The following is a 15,431-nucleotide window of genomic DNA, read 5'->3' on the forward strand; positions in this document are numbered from 1 at the left end:
GGTGGGACAGTCTGAACCTGTGGGAATTGGCCCCAGCCTGGAGGCAGGTGGGACCCCTGAGAATTTTGATGCCATCGGGGAGGGGCTTCTCCCCTAAGCTCCCAGGGAGGTTCCCGAACAGTCCATCTCTCATGCACAAGTATCACAACAGAGAAAACCCCAAATGAACAGCCAAACAAAAATAATTCCACACTCAACTAGGTGAAAAACCACATGTCAAGACTGAACAGAGGACCTACGGGGGAGTTTTCAGAAATATGTTCTGATTTCCTGGAGTTGAGGAGCATACTTTATCCATGGCACCCCTAGAAACAGACTGGCTTCTGCTCCCCTAGGAGCACCAAGAAGGGAGATTCATGGTAGGCTAAACAAACCTTCCATTTTCCAGTTGTCCAGGGTGGGGCACTTTGAACAGGTGGGACACAGAAAATAGGATACGTAAAGTAAAGGAGGCAATAGGCCCACTGTGGGGTGCGGATGGACAAACTCTAAGGGAAGATGCAGAGAAAGCAGAAAGGCTTAGTGCCTATTTTACATCTGTTTTTCCCCACAGGTCAAAGTGTTAAGGCACATCTAGAGATGGCCGTAGACAAAGGATAGTGTCTGGGTGGCAGGTTAACATGGATAGAGAGGTTGTCGAGAGGCATTTAGCTGCACTGGATGAGTTCAAATCCCCTGGGCCGGATGAAATGCACCCGAGAGTGCTCAAAGAACTTTCCAGAGAACTTGCACAACCCTTGTCCATCATCTTCGGGACCTCTTTAAGGACTGGAGATGTCCCAGAGGACTGGAAGAGAGCAAACGTTATTCCCATTTTCAAAAAAGGGAAGAAGGATGACCCGGGAAACTACAGACCAGTGAGTGTGACCTCTGTTGTGGGGAAGATAATGGAGCAGATATTAAAGGGAGCGATCTGCAAACATCTGGAGGACAATTTGGTGATCCAAGGAAGTCAGCATGGATTTGTCTCCAACAGGTTCTGCCAGACCAACCTGGTTTCCTTTTTTGACCAAGTAACAGGTTTGCTGGATCGTGGAAATTCGGTTGATGTCATTTACTTGGATTTTAGTAAAGCTTTTGACAAGGTTCCCCATGATGTTCTGATGGCTAAGTTGAAGGACTGCAATCTGGATTTTCAGATAGTTAAGTGGATAGGGAATTGGTTAGGGAACCGCACTCAAAGCGTTCTTGTCAATGGTGTTTCATCAGACTGGAGAGAGGTGAGTAGCGGGGTACCTCAGGGCTCGGTGCTCGGCCCGGTACTTTTTAACATATTTATTAATGATCTAGATGAGGGGGTGGAGGGACTACTCATCAAGTTTGCAGATGACCCCAAATTGGGAGGACTAGCAAATACTCCGGAAGATAGAGACAGAGTTCAACGAGATCTGAACACAATGGGAAAATGGGCAAATGAGAACAAGATGCAATTTAATAAAGATAAGTGTAAAGTTCTGCATCTGGGTCAGAAAAATGAAAAGCATGCCTACTGGATGGGGGATACGCTTCTAGGTAACACTGTGTGTGAACGAGACGTTGGAGTACTTGTGGATTGTAAACTAAACATGAGCAGGCAGTGTGATGCAGCGGTAAAAAAGGCGAATGCCATTTTGGGCTGTATCAACAGAGGCATCACATCAAAATCACAAGATGTCATAGTCCCATGGTATACGGCAGTGGTCAGACCACACCTGGAGTACTGTGTGCAGTTCTGGAGGCCTCACTTCAAGAAGGACGTAGATAAAATTGAAAGGGTACAGAGGAGAGCGACGAAGATGATCTGGGGCTAAGGGACCAAGCCCTATGAAGATAGGTTGAGGGACTTGGGAATGTTCAGCCTGGAGAAAAGGAGGTTGAGAGGGGACATGAAAGCCCTCTTTAAGTATTTGAAAGGTTGTCACTTGGAGGAGGGCAGGATGCTGTTTCCGTTGGCTGCTGTTTCCGTCCCCCATATGCAGCCAGCTGGATGAACTTGGGCTCCCACAGCACTGAGAAAACTGCTCTGACCAAGCAGGAATATCAGGGCTCTTTCAGCCTCCCCTCCCTCACAGGGTGTCTGTTGTGGGGAGAGGAAAGGGAAGGCAATTTGAGACTCCTTCAGGTAGAGAAAAGCGGCATTGAAGAACAAACTCTTCTTCTTCTTCAGTAATATCAGGGCTGTGGAGGCCCTCAGGGCAGCTGAAGAGGCCTCAAAATTCTTGCACAAGGATTGATCTACCCTTCAATCACATAGCTTCCTAGGGAGGCCATCTGACTCTGCTGGGATGACCAAGTTTGAACAGAGGCTAGCAACTGGGGCATCCACCACTGAAAGCTGAACATGCTCTGCTGCCTACGGTACCAATGAATAGAAGTGTATGATTATGGGATGGTTGGTCTCGGTTCTTGCTGGCGCCTCCCACTCAGTCTTGAGCACCTTGGTGAAGACAGATTGGAAAGGAATCTGAAGGGAGGGAGACACCTCTCCCTTGGGGGAATGCCCTGGCTAACCCTGATAGTCCAGTTGGATTGGGTTCCTCTATTTCCTTCTTGCTACGAGGGATCTCCAGGATGACTAGGACCTTGGGAAACTTTGGGGAAACTTTCTGCATAAAGAGACTGCTTTGCCATGGTAATTACTAAGGACTCTTCCTCATCCGACTTTCCTTGAATAGGGGAAGTCTAAGGAATCAGATTCATCAGACTCATGGCCCTTCAAGAAGCTTCAGTCTCTAGAGCAGGGGTAGTCAAACTGCGGCCCTCCAGATGTCCATGGACTACAATTCCCATGAGCATTCGCTGGCAGGGGCTCATGGGAATTATAGTCCATGGACATCTGGAGGGCCTCAGTTTGGCTTCTCCTGCTCTAGAAGAATAGTTAGAAGGTGGAACCTCACTGTACTTCTTAGGGCAACAAGGAGAATAAAAGTCTAGCTTCTCCTCACAAGTATGATAACGGGGAGGGGGTCCCACCCGGACGATCTGCCCTGTCAAGCCACTGAGGAACTACTGTTCCTTTTAGGATGGACTTCTCCTCCCAAGGAGAATTGAGGATGGCGAGGTCTCGCCAGGACAAGATTCCCCACCCATTCGGCTGCATGGTAGCTGCCTCCTTGGGATCCCAATAAAACTACCACTCCAAGGAAAAAAAGGGAGCCGACAGGGAGTGGGAGGGAGACTGACCACAGGGGAAAAAACAAACTAATTTTTAAAAGGCTGCTCATCCAGCAGCTTTTAACTGTCCTGCAGGCAGGGCTGAAAGTGGAAGCTTGGGAAAGAAGCCCCCCCCCCCCCTGGCATCAAACTTCTCAGCCATCCTGGCAGCCTCCAGGGAGGGGCTACATGTTCACCCTGAATCTTGGGAGAACTGGAACAAAACCTTCCCCTCTACTCGGACATGCTACTTTTCTGCATGGAGAAAATCACAGATCCGCCCAAACCGCTGGGCCTCCCTACGAGTTAATCAATGTTCTAGCATCCTGCTGTTCTACATTGTTTATTACTGTCATTATCTTGTTGTCGTTGTTACGCCTCTTACCACATCATTGTTACGCCTCTTACCACAACTGAGTTAATTGCATGGTTCCCATTTTAAGTAAACCGCCCTGAGCCCTTGGGGAAGGCAGCATTTTAATAAATGAATGGATGGATAAACAATAGCCCATATTTAAAAATTCCTACTGGTAGAAAACAAAAATGTCAGAGTGAGAGAAAAACCTAGCTTGCTTTCTTGGGATGTTCTCCAAGACTGTAGGATACGTTTGCCTGGAAACAGAGCACCCAATTATTTTGTCCCCTGGGAAATTTCTCAGGATTCCTTAATCAGGTACCTACAAAAGACTACAATCCACCTCATCACAGCACAGCTGTTCTGGATTGCTCTAAAAGGGCTGTCGATCTTGTCTGCGACCAAATTAGCTCAGCCTTTATTGACGTAACTAGGTCTGGATGATAAAAGGGAACTCTATTATTACCTGGATGCCGCAGTCACATGCAGCTGTTTAAGACTTAAAAAAAACACAACAACACCACCTTTGTTTTGTTTGGATGCTCAATGGTGAAGTCAGTCCTTTCCTTCATCTAAATCAGGGGTAGTCAACCTGTGGTCCTCCGGATGTCCATGGACTACAATTCCCATGAGCCCCTGCCAGCAAATGCTGGCAGGGGCTCATGGGAATGGTAGTCCATGGACATCCGGAGGACCACAGGTTGACTACCCCTGATCTAAATGGTGAAGGGGAGCCAGATATGCTGCCTTTGAGAAAGGGCAGGACCAAAACGTGAGGGGAACTGGACTGCCATCAACATACTCTGAGGTGGGGCCAGGGCTCCGGGCTTTTGGAGGGCCCACTACCACCTACACCCCCCTCCACATGCCTCTGCCACTGCTCACCTGCTCCCCTCGCTCCTAGGCAAACACACTGTCCGGCATTGATGAGGGCTGCCCCGGAATCATCAGGAAAAAGCATGCAGGCCGTGGGGGTGGTGAGCGGGGGGTGAGCACAAGGAAGATGGGGAGGGAGGGTGGATAGGGAGGTGTGACCATGGGTGGTAGGCAGAGCCAGTCCCAGGGGACCCCTCTGCCTGCCAAACCAGCAACCAGCTGTAGTTGGGAGAGAGCGTAGGTAACCTCACCTCTTTTGGTCCCTTCTGATGCTTGCTGTAAAAGGCTTCCAGGACGGCATTTGGAGAAGGTTTCCGCAGCACTTTCTCCTGTAGTCCCAGTTTTCTGCCCAGGGGCATGATGAAGACTCTGTGTGTGTGACAGGGTAAACAGGGGGTGAGGTTGGGCACCCATTTTTCACAGTCTGCTGCCTGGGCTGGCATCGAGCACAGGAATTTGACTCCAGGATCAGTTTGTGCTCTTGATAATCATGGAGATTCCCTCTCCCCCCCCCCCCCCCGCATTTAATTCTCTGATTATCCCTTAATTTCTCTCAGTGACACATTACGCAAAATCCAGTTAAATGCAGGATTTTCTTTTTTAGATTGCTAGCAGGAACTCTCTTGCACATTCAACAGCAACCCCCCCACCCCCACCCCCGGGCAATTTAATTATCTGATTATCCCTTAATTTCTCTCTCAATTCCTGATATACACTTAAATGTAGGGTTGGTTTTTTTAAAACTCTCTCGCATGGGACACTAGCTTCCCATCTCCTTCCCATCTCCTTCATTTACAACTTTTGTCCTCTCTACAATACCAACAAAGAGTCTCTTGTGGCGCAGAGTGGTAAGGCAGCAGACATGCAGTCTGAAGCTCAGCCCATGAGGCTGGGAGTTCGATCCCAGCAGCCGGCTCAAGGTTGACTCAGCCTTCCATCCTTCCAAGGTCGGTAAAATGAGTACCCAGCTTGCTGGGGGGTAAACGGTCATGACTGGGGAAGGCACTGGCAAACCACCCCGTATTGAGTCTGCCAAGAAAACGCTGGAGGGCGTCACCCCAAGGGTCAGACATGACTCGGTGCTTGCACAGGGGATACCTTTACCTTTACCTTACAATACCAACAATGTGTGTAACAAAAAAAAAAACTGACTTACACACTGGGCATGTTCCAAGACTGAGGAAGTAGAATTCTCTTAATTCAATCTTGTATCTTGGATTTCTTTGTATAGGTAATTGTGGATTGTATATTGTTTTTAGGAGAAATTTTATTGGGGATATTATATGCTTGTAACCCGCCACAAGTCTTTTTGGGAGTGGCGGGCTAATAACTGAATAAATAAATTAAATCGAATGAAATAAAGTGGAAGCTCACGGAACCTTTAAGACCAACGAACCTTGACACTGAGCATAAGCTTTCATGTGCATGTTCGTTTCATCAAATTCCTGATAGCTAGGGATGGTTTGGGCTTGATACCTGGGATGTGAAGAGGTGTGCACACACACGATAGCTCATACCCAGAATTAATCTTTGTTGGCGTTCAGGTGGCCCCTGGACTCAAACGTTGCCCTGTCGCTTCAGACCAACACAGCGACCCGCCATAATTAACCAGGGGTTTGTGTAACCCTGGGGTTTTTTGACGACCCTGGAAAGGTTTTCCAAATGGGCGGGAGTTAATTATTATTTTTTTAATTTGTTAAACACTTATTTGGTGATATGACCATATATGGTCATAATGTCCAGCCAACCCCTCCTAAAATCGGCAGTGATGGGCCTGGAAGGGGCGGGGCCCCAGGTGGGCATGTCCACAGCTCTGCATCCCAACCCTATTCTGCACGATTGAGCCACTTCTGGGGTTTCTCGAGGCCTGAAGAAGGTTCCAGGGGTTTCTTAACAGTAGGAAAGTGGAGAAACGCTGATCAAATGAAATCAGAGTTTAGGGGAGGTGGGGCTCAGTAAAAAGAACAGGAATGATCAGGGAACAGTAGGCAGGATCTGTGTGAAATTCTCTTCACCCTCACCTCTACGTCTGTGGTCTGGGCCTGCATTATTTAAATCAGGGGTAGTCAACCTGTGGTCCTCCAGATGTCCATGGACTACAACTCCCATGAGCCCCTGCCAGCATTTGACTACCCCTGATTTAAAGGCAAAGCTATAGTATTGGCTTTAGAACTGTACACTTTTATTGCCAATATAATCTATTGAAGAAATGATGCGCTTGGGTGTTCAGTGACATCAAGTCATTTCTGACTTCTGCTGACCTTGGGAATTAGCAGGCTCCCAAACATTCTGCCCTTCACAGTCTTGCTTCCCTACGTGTGGCAAGTCTTCCCATGTCTGGTTTTTCTGCTGCCTTCAACGTTTCCCAGCCTTATCGTCTTTTCTGGTGACGCTTGTCTTCTCCTAATGCGGCCCAAGTACAATAGCCTCAGTGTGGGCATTTGAGCATCAAGGGATGGTTCAAGCTTAAATTGATCCAGAACCCTCTTATTTGTATTTTTGGTGATCCATGATAGGTTCACAGGTTTGATTGGTTAATTCTGAATCTACGGCCCATCAGCTTTGTTGGGTGCACTGGAGTTTTAGAGTTAGGGAAGCTTCTCCAACCCACCTCTCTCTCTCTCTCTCTCTCTCTCTCTTTGTATAGCACAACCTCTCTCTTCCGCTCTCATAATATTAGAACTTACAAACACCCAAAGACACTGATGGGCAGGACATTCAGGACAGACAAAAGAATTTCTTCATTTACAAACTTTTCAAAGAAGATTATGCAATTTTCTGCAGGATGACAATGGCTACTAGTCACTAGGACCAAGTGGAACCTCCGTGCTCAAAAATATCTCTGAATGCCAGTTACTGAGGGAAAACAAGAGAGTAGGGTTTTGTTACTGCAAGATATAGGATGCCGGAGTAGATGGACCTTTGGCCTGTTCTAACACGACTGCTCTTATGATCCCACATGGTGTTGGCGGAACGTGCTGTCCCGTTTCAGCCGACTTAATGGTGATCCTGCAGGGTTTTCAAGCAAGAGACGTGCAGAGGCATTTATTGTGCCCTGCCTCTGCAGAGCAACCCTTGTGTTCCTGGATTTTCTCCCTTCCAAACACCAACCAGGGCCAACCCCACTTAGCTTCTGAGATCTGACGAGCTCGGGCTGGCCTGGGCTGCCCAGGACAGGGTATGATCTCACTTCCAGAGTCTGGAATGATTTTAATTGTTGAATGGGACAGTCGCTTAGTTATTTTGCATTATTTATCAGTGTCAGGAGCCTGCTCATGTTTAGTTTACAAGCCACTTTCTCGTAGGAGACCAGACAACTGAGACATTCTTTATAAAAAAGATTTCCGAGCTTTTGACTGCATCCAAGAGGGTACATCTGAAAACTTCATGATGGAAAGTGTATTGCTAAGAACAGGTGGTTTCACCAGTCTTAGGTTTCACCACAGCATTGTTTTCCTGACAGTCAAAACAAAGCAAAATCTACATAGCCAAAAGGCGTCCAGAACTACTCACTAGAGACTGGATGATGAGAGAATTTTGATTCTGACCGGCATTCAGGGAAGACCATACTGTACTTTAGCTGCTGAATATCTCCTCTGAGGAGATTTTAGTTAGAAAACACAGTTTTGACTACAGTGTCTGGGTTCAGCTTAAGCTACAAAGACAGGAGAACTGGGAATAATATTTGGCAGAGTGATTTGGGGTAGTGGACTGAAACTCACAGTCAGGCTAAAGGAAAGGGGATATATCTTCTAGGGAGAGGAGAATCCCTGCCCAGTTCAAAAGGAAAATTTGCTCTGAAGATTTCCCTTGTCTAGTGTGAAACACCTTCAGATACTTTAGGGGTTAGAGGGAAATTCAAAGGTAGGGAGATTGGGTACTGACAGAGGGTACTAGCCTTCATAAAACTAGTGGAGTTTAAGGAAACTCGTAGAAGAATAGTGTTTGGGAAATCACAAAAGCCTCTCTCTGTTAAGAACTAAGAAACTAAGGGAATAAACTTCCATAATTCTCAATAGCCTGTATTTAAAACTAAAGACTACATAACCACAGGTTTTTTTTACCTTGAAGTTTTTGTCTCCTCATTCCTGTGTGTTAAACAAAATATTTTATTGTGTTTGACTTTAATGACTCAAGTGCCATTCCGAAGGGATTTTGGTAAAGAAGGCTCTTGCTGTACCTTCCCTGCATGTTCCAGTGCTGAATTTAAAGCCAAATTATCTTTCAGTAACAGGTTGGGACAGCCTGGCTTATAACTCTCAGTAAATAAACAGCGTCACTTGGGCAGCTAGGGCGGAAAGGAAACAGAATTTAGGAGGGAACATCTGCCTCAGAGTGGGGAAGAGCAGAAGGGGCCATCATACGCTCCAATCCAGTTAGTGCTGTTTCTAGCAACTCGTTATCAATGCTCGTTTCCCCCTGTGGGCTGCTGCTGCTGCTATTGTGACTTGTGCGGTTGGTTTCGAGTACAGCGAGAGATAGGACTATCTTCCCTTTGGAGACCATCAGGTTATTAGAGCGGGTGACGCAAAGCGTGCTGAAACCCGACACCTCCCTGGAAGCAATGAGACTTCACAGCAAAATGGGAAAGGTCTGCTTGGGACACGGTTTTCCATTTGAACAGCTGCCCGCAGCTTTTGTCAAGGCTGCGGCGGGGGGGGCACGCTGCCCGAAAGGAGGCCCCTCTGACCAAGGTGCCTGACCGAGGAAGGCCCGATGCATTGGCAGGAAGTTACTCGCCTTTCAGTGACCAGCCGCAGAGCAATGAGGAGGAACGCCAAAGGGATGCAGGCGAAGAGGTGGTGGGGGTGAGGGTAGGAGACCTCATCGGTGTCTCTCATGTCCTCCCAGGTGAATCCCGGAGGAAGCCAAAATTCATCCTTCCATAGCCACTTGGTCACAGGAAGCAGCATCCTGGAGGCAGAAAAGAGAGAGAGAGAGAAATTATGAGAATCAGAATACCTCCTTCAAAGTGCGATAAAACGTTCCTGGACTGCTGGAGTTGGGAGGAGGGAGGGGATGCTGCTATCGCCAAGGAATTTTGGGATATTCCATGTATGGTTCGCCTCTTCTGCAAAGCGACCCTGGATTTCTCTCCCATCAAAAGGCTAACCAGGCTGACCCAGGTGTGGATCAAGGCAGGTAAGGGTACAGCAGTGCAAAAAGGCCGCCTCTCTTCCATGACATTGTTTCCCAGATGTGTGTCCTTCCCTATTTCGCCAGGCGCATTGCCCTTCAGGGACGTGCTTGCTCAGAATACAAGACAACCACAGACGCCATCGCCCTCAAAAGAAGTTGCCTGTTGTTCCTATGACGAGTCCCTGTTCTGTGCTGGTTTCTTTGCTATCAGGAAAAATATTCAGGACTGTGACTGTGGAAGGAATAAGGAGGGTGGGTCGTGCTAACTGTTTCAGGTTCATAAAAATAACCCCTTGGGGGCCAAAAAGGTGTTTCCCAAGCGAATTCAAAATGAAAGGAGGCTCGGCCCGCCCCAGCTGAATGGGAATGTTCAAGTGTCATTTGCATCTCCTTTTGAAGTGGATTTCAAAGCCTTGAATCATACTCTCTGGCCCCCCTCCAAATTTCCAGCTATATTTTGGAACGACTCGGCGCATCAGCGGCATAGAGGCCACGCACAAAAGCATTCCCTCCTCCATGACAACCTCCCCCCTGCACAACTTGCACAAACAAAACTTTGTCTGGGGGCACCCAGCGTGATAATTTTGGACGCCGCGCCCTCCCCCCCACCCCCAACCTGCCTCTTTCTCTGCTTCCACAGGGGCGTTTTTTCTTACCAACATCCCCTTGTTCCGTGCATCTGACTTCTGGCTCAGAATCCGAGAATGTGCCTGGCAGGCTGCCTTGCCTGACGAACCAAGCTTGGAGAGGACAGCTGGCGGATCTGTCACTTCCCTCCCGCCCAAAGGTTTTACAGCAAGCTCAAGACGCCCTTGCAGTTACAAAAGGCCCTCTCTGGGGTTTGCCCTCCCCCGGGGAAAAGTATGTAGCAACCCCACCTTCGTAGGAACACCCCCCCCCCCGCCCCTGCAAAGTAGGCTTGGGACAGAATGCTCAGTTTCAAAGCCTACATGACGTTGCTTCCTTCTTTCAAGCTTCAGCATGCTCAACACTATCTTTAGAGTCTAGGGCAGGGATCCCTAAGCAGGGCTCTGGGGAACCCCAGGGTTCTGAAAGGGCTCCCCCGGGGTCCCACTTTCCTAGCAGTTTGGATGGCCACTAACGTCACTGGAGCCCACTTCTCCTGTTGCTCTACAGTCCTAGTCCCTTTCTCCACCATGGAAATGGAAAATGATTGATTGATTGATTGGTTGGTTGGTTGGTTGGTTGGCTGGCTGGCTGGCTGGCTGGCTGGCTGGTGGGGTCCCACATCATGCTTTTGAAGGGGCCTGTCACAACTTCCGGGGTTCCTCAAAGCCTGAAAAATATTTCAGGGGTTTCTGCATGGTCAAAAGGTTGAATAAGGCTGACCTAGAGATTCACGGATTGGCCCTGTGATTTCTGATTCAGAAATCCCACTGCGCTTTGATCCTGGTTTATCCAGAAGAATTCCTGAACTTACTTCTGAAACTGGTACACACACATGTCCACGTCAGCCACGAGCACAAGCGCATGGATAAAATCATAGAATCATAGAATAATAGACTTGGAAGGTACCTCATGGGTCATCTAGTCCAACCCCCTGCCCTGTGCAGGACACGCACAACCCTCTCGCTCCTCCACTGTCACCTGCCACCCCCTTGAGCCTTCACAGAATCAGCCTCTCTGTCAGATGGCTCTCCAACCTCTGTCAAAAATCTCCAACGATGGAGAACCCACCACCTCCCGAGGAAGCTTGTTCCACTGAGAAACCGCTCTGACTGTCAGGAACTTTTTCCGGGTGTTTAGACGGAATTTCTTTTGAATTAATTTCATCCCATTGGTTCTGGTCCGTCCCTCCGGGGTAAGAGAGAACAATTCTGCTCCATCCTCTCTATGGCAGCCTTTTAAATACTTAAAGATGGTTATCAGGTCCCCTCTCGTCTCCTCTCCAGGATAAACAGACCAAGTGCAGTTCTACGGTGATCTCAGAGTTGCTTGTATGCAAGACTATCTTTTTTTTTTTCCTGTCTGGGGCTTTGACTTATGCGCTTCTGTACTCCTGTGCATTGATTAACCCCTACACAAGACAGCATCGATACAATCCGCTTAGACTCAAGCTGGCTTTCCTGTAGTGCTGTATGAACACACACGTGCACATTAGTCATAAGGGAAGATGAGAAGCAGGAAGCACCGGCCACTGTGGTGAGCAGAGCAGCATGCCTCACAAAACCGGAAAATTATGAACAAACCAACAGAGGGTTCCTAATTCATTGGTTCTGCTTTGGAAATGTGAGAGAGTGCTTTGGAATGGGAAAATCATCCGAGAAATTGAGAGAGAAGGGATTTCAGAAGTATTCAAGATTCCACAGCTCGGGATACGTACTTGCATTTGAGGCCTCAAATGTTTACCTTCTGACAAGTGTTTATGAACCGTCGGCAACTGCCTGGCAGGCCCTTTTCACCTGTCCCCTCCTGCGAAAAGTCTTTGGGGGGGGGGGGAAATGAGCTTATGGATCAGATTCCTGCACTTGTGGGGAGATACAAATGGAATGAGGTCTAACCACAAAGCCAGTCTGTTCTTCTACCAAAAGCCAAAGGATTTACAGAGCAATTCTAAGTAGAATCAAACCCTGCTCAACCCAATGATTTCCTTGAATTTATGGTATCCCTCCTCTTAGGATAAACTGATCAAGTGCTGGCCTCGGACAAGAAAGACCTGGGTTCTAATCCTCACTTAGTCACAAGCGCACTGAGTGACCTCTGACTCTCACCAATCCCACAGGGTTGTTGTGAGGACCTGGGGAAAGTGCCACATATGCTGCAGTGAGCTCTTTGCAGAAAGGGCAATGGGGTTGCCACCAGAAGTGCTAGTTTAAAACTATGTTTAAAGTTACCCGTCCTGAGCTTCTTGGGATGAGCGGCTAATAAGGATAAAGATTTGTTCGTTTTACTTTTAAAAAATTATTTTTCAACTGCTTTTTTTTGTGCCAAATTTGGATCTTTCCAAGGTGCATTAAATCCAAAAGAAGGGATTCAAAGGAGCAGATGGGACCAAAAAAACCCCCCCTCTAATATTAAAAACCCCAAAACACTTAGAAGTCAAGCAAGTTGGAAAACTCAACTGTTTGAGACAAAGGGCAACTTCAAATCAGATTTGACAAGTCATTTCTTGATGGTCAGGACTGGTTTGTTCAGGAATGAAATGGCTTAAAATAATCACAGTTGTAAGGAGGATCATGGTATTTTGTGTGTGCCTGTGTATGTGTGTGTGTGTGGGGGGGAGTTGTTAATTGATCGCTCATTTCCCCCACTGGTTTTATTATCCTGATCATCTCTGATTATCTGCCCCTTTCCTTCGGAATGGAAAACTTGGACGTCTGACATTTTTAGAATTGAGTTGAAATTCTTCGGCCTAAGGATACACTGAAGTTCAGCAACCTTGCTTCTCAGAATGTCCTGCCTGGCTGCCCCTAATTGCTCACCCAGATGGCCTCTGAGCTAGGGTTGCCAGCCCTGCCACAAAGTTCTGCCCCCACCACTGATCAGCTGGCCGGAAAGGACTGACCAGGAGAAAGAAGAAAGCCCAAGCAACGGTACCATGACACTGGCTGCTTCTGGGTGACACCCGGAAAACACTATGGGCAAAATTCTATGATAGAAACCACTTTAACCATAAAGTTTTCCTCCAAATACCAGAATGTCACTCGAACGTCAGTGGCATGATGAGTGTGGCAGCAAGAAACCTCAGTGAGGTACAATGCCACAAAGCACCACCTCTGTAGCAGCCCTTTCTGCCTGGGGAGCTGATCTTTATGGTCTGGAGACGAGCTGTAATTCCAGGAGCTCTCCAGGACCCACCTGGAGGTTGGCTTCTCCTGGGTTCAAACTAGTCCTTGAAGTTTGAGGGTGGGGCCTCAAAAGAGTACAATGCCTTAGGGTAGCAGTCCCCAACCATTCTGTGGTCAGGGGCCGCCTCCGGGATAAGGAGAGAGCCAACGGCCAGGGCGCCGCACGGCAGCTCCGCACAAACGTGCACGTGCAGTTGCCGCGCATGCGCACTTTTGCCACCAGGGGGCACAAACGCGCATGTGCTGCTGCACATGCGCGTTTGTGCCCCCTGGTGGCAAAAGTGCACATGCGCGGCAACTGCACGTGCACGTTTGTGCGGAGCTGCACGTGTGCGTTTGTGTTGCCGGCGTGCCGGCGGGTGGGCCTGCCTCTTCCCTGAGCTTCTCGCTGTGGGGGAGGGAGGCAGGTGCGGCTGCCAGCGGCCCGGTACCATGGCCTTCGGGCTGCGGACTGGGGGTTGATGACCCCCGCCTTAGGGGATTTCTGCACCCGTTAAATGTAGGGAAATGCTTACCTTTTGAGTCATATTCTGGCCCCTCCATATAACATGCAGTGTCTGGGCAGTAACCAGCTGGCTACGTCCTCCATTTTAAAGCTCTACTATCTACGGGTATGAAAGTTGAACTCAAAAGAAATCTGACAGGATGAAAGTGGATTCCTTTGTAATGTGGTGTTGGAGGAGACTTTTACAGATACGGAGGACTGCCAAAAAGACAAGCAAGTGAGATTAAATCGAGCCTGAACTCTCCATAGAAGCTAAAATGACCAAACAAGGGCTATTGAACTTCAGTCATATTATGTAAATGAAGACGAAGTGACCAATGCGTCACTGGCAACTAAGATCAGGATAATTAATACAGTATGAAGAAAGCTGACAGGAAGAAAGTTAATTTGAAATGTGGGGCTGGGCAAGAGCTTCACAGGGATCGTGAACCACCAAAAAGACAAGTCAGTGTGGTTTAGATTAATTCTAGTGTGAACAATCTCCCCTAGAAGCTAAAAGGACTAAACCGACACTAGTGTACTTTGGTCACATTATGAAGATGAAGAGGCAAACTCTGCCGAGGGAATAATCCCTACACGTTTCGTGTGCAGTTTCGTCAGAGGGAATCTAATTAGATAAATAATGAAATGCTTCTAAACACCGTCTTGTCTAGTACTGCATTTCCCAAAGTAGTCGATCAGATTTGACTCCACTGGAAACCCACCAGATGTATTATTATTATTATTATTATTATTATTATTATTATTATTATTATTATTATTATTATTATTATTATTATTATTATTATTAAACTTTTATACCGCCGTTCCCTTAGGCTCACGGCGGTTTACAAGATAAAAATTACAATAAAACCCATAGTTAAAACCATTAAAACCAATCCACACTATCAACATTATCAACGTTAGGCAACAGGCGAGCACTAACTAACCCCACTAAAGCCCCCCCCCCTCAAACCGCCTCGCGTTAGCCGAGGGACATCAGGTTGCTAATATGGGAGTGAGGCGATCAGATCATTCAGATGAACCCAGGAAGCCCAGATCTAATGTCGGGATCGCCCGCCCTGGCCTCAACCATATGCCTGGCAGAAGAGCTCCGTCTTACAGGCCCTGCGGAAAGCTGTTAACTCCGACAGGGCCCTTAGTTCTTCCGGGAGCTTATTCCACCAGGTTGGGGCCGGGGCCGAAAAAGCCCTGGCCCGGGTCGAGGCCAGGTGAACATCCCGAGGGCCCAGAACTACCAGTAGGTTTGTACCCGCAGAGCGAAGGGCCCTGCGGGGGGCATAAGCAACCAAACGGTCCCATAGGTAGGCAGGACCCAGGCCGCATGTAGCCTTAAAGGTTAAAACCAAAACCTTGAACTTGATCCGGAAACAAATTGGCAACCAGTGCAGATGTTGGAGTACCGGCTGAATTTGGGCCCTCCAAGGTGTTCTAGTGAAGACCCTAGCAGCCGCATTCTGTACCAATGGTAACTTCCGGGTCAAAGACAAGGGTGGGCCCGCGTAGAGCGAGTTAGAGTAGTCTAGTCTGGAGGTGACCGTTGCATGGATCACTTCTTGCACACTGTCTCTCCAACATCCGAGGTTCATACGTACACAGCCTCTGACCAGGAAAG

General features: G+C 48.0%; 1 protein-coding gene across 5 annotated transcripts in view; it reads right to left on the reverse strand.

Annotated features, from left to right (window-relative positions):
- Nucleotides 1-15,431, reverse strand: part of CERS4 (ceramide synthase 4) — a 77,169-nt gene that overhangs the window by 20,447 nt on the left and 41,291 nt on the right. For 4 of the 5 annotated variants that reach the window (XM_077331712.1, XM_077331713.1, XM_077331710.1 and 1 more), the window contains exons 2-3: nt 9,104-9,277; nt 4,615-4,732 (exon numbers count right to left, since the gene is read on the reverse strand). In XM_077331712.1, the coding sequence (XP_077187827.1) occupies nt 4,615-4,732; nt 9,104-9,276 (291 nt within the window). In that variant the 5' untranslated portion in view covers nt 9,277. Of the gene's footprint in view, nt 1-4,614; nt 4,733-9,103; nt 9,278-10,158; nt 10,262-15,431 lie in introns of those variants that run through there. The other variant, XM_077331711.1, reaches the window with a different exon arrangement.

Source organism: Paroedura picta, chromosome 4 (genome assembly GCF_049243985.1).
Source record: "Paroedura picta isolate Pp20150507F chromosome 4, Ppicta_v3.0, whole genome shotgun sequence".
Lineage (NCBI taxonomy): Eukaryota > Metazoa > Chordata > Lepidosauria > Squamata > Gekkonidae > Paroedura > Paroedura picta.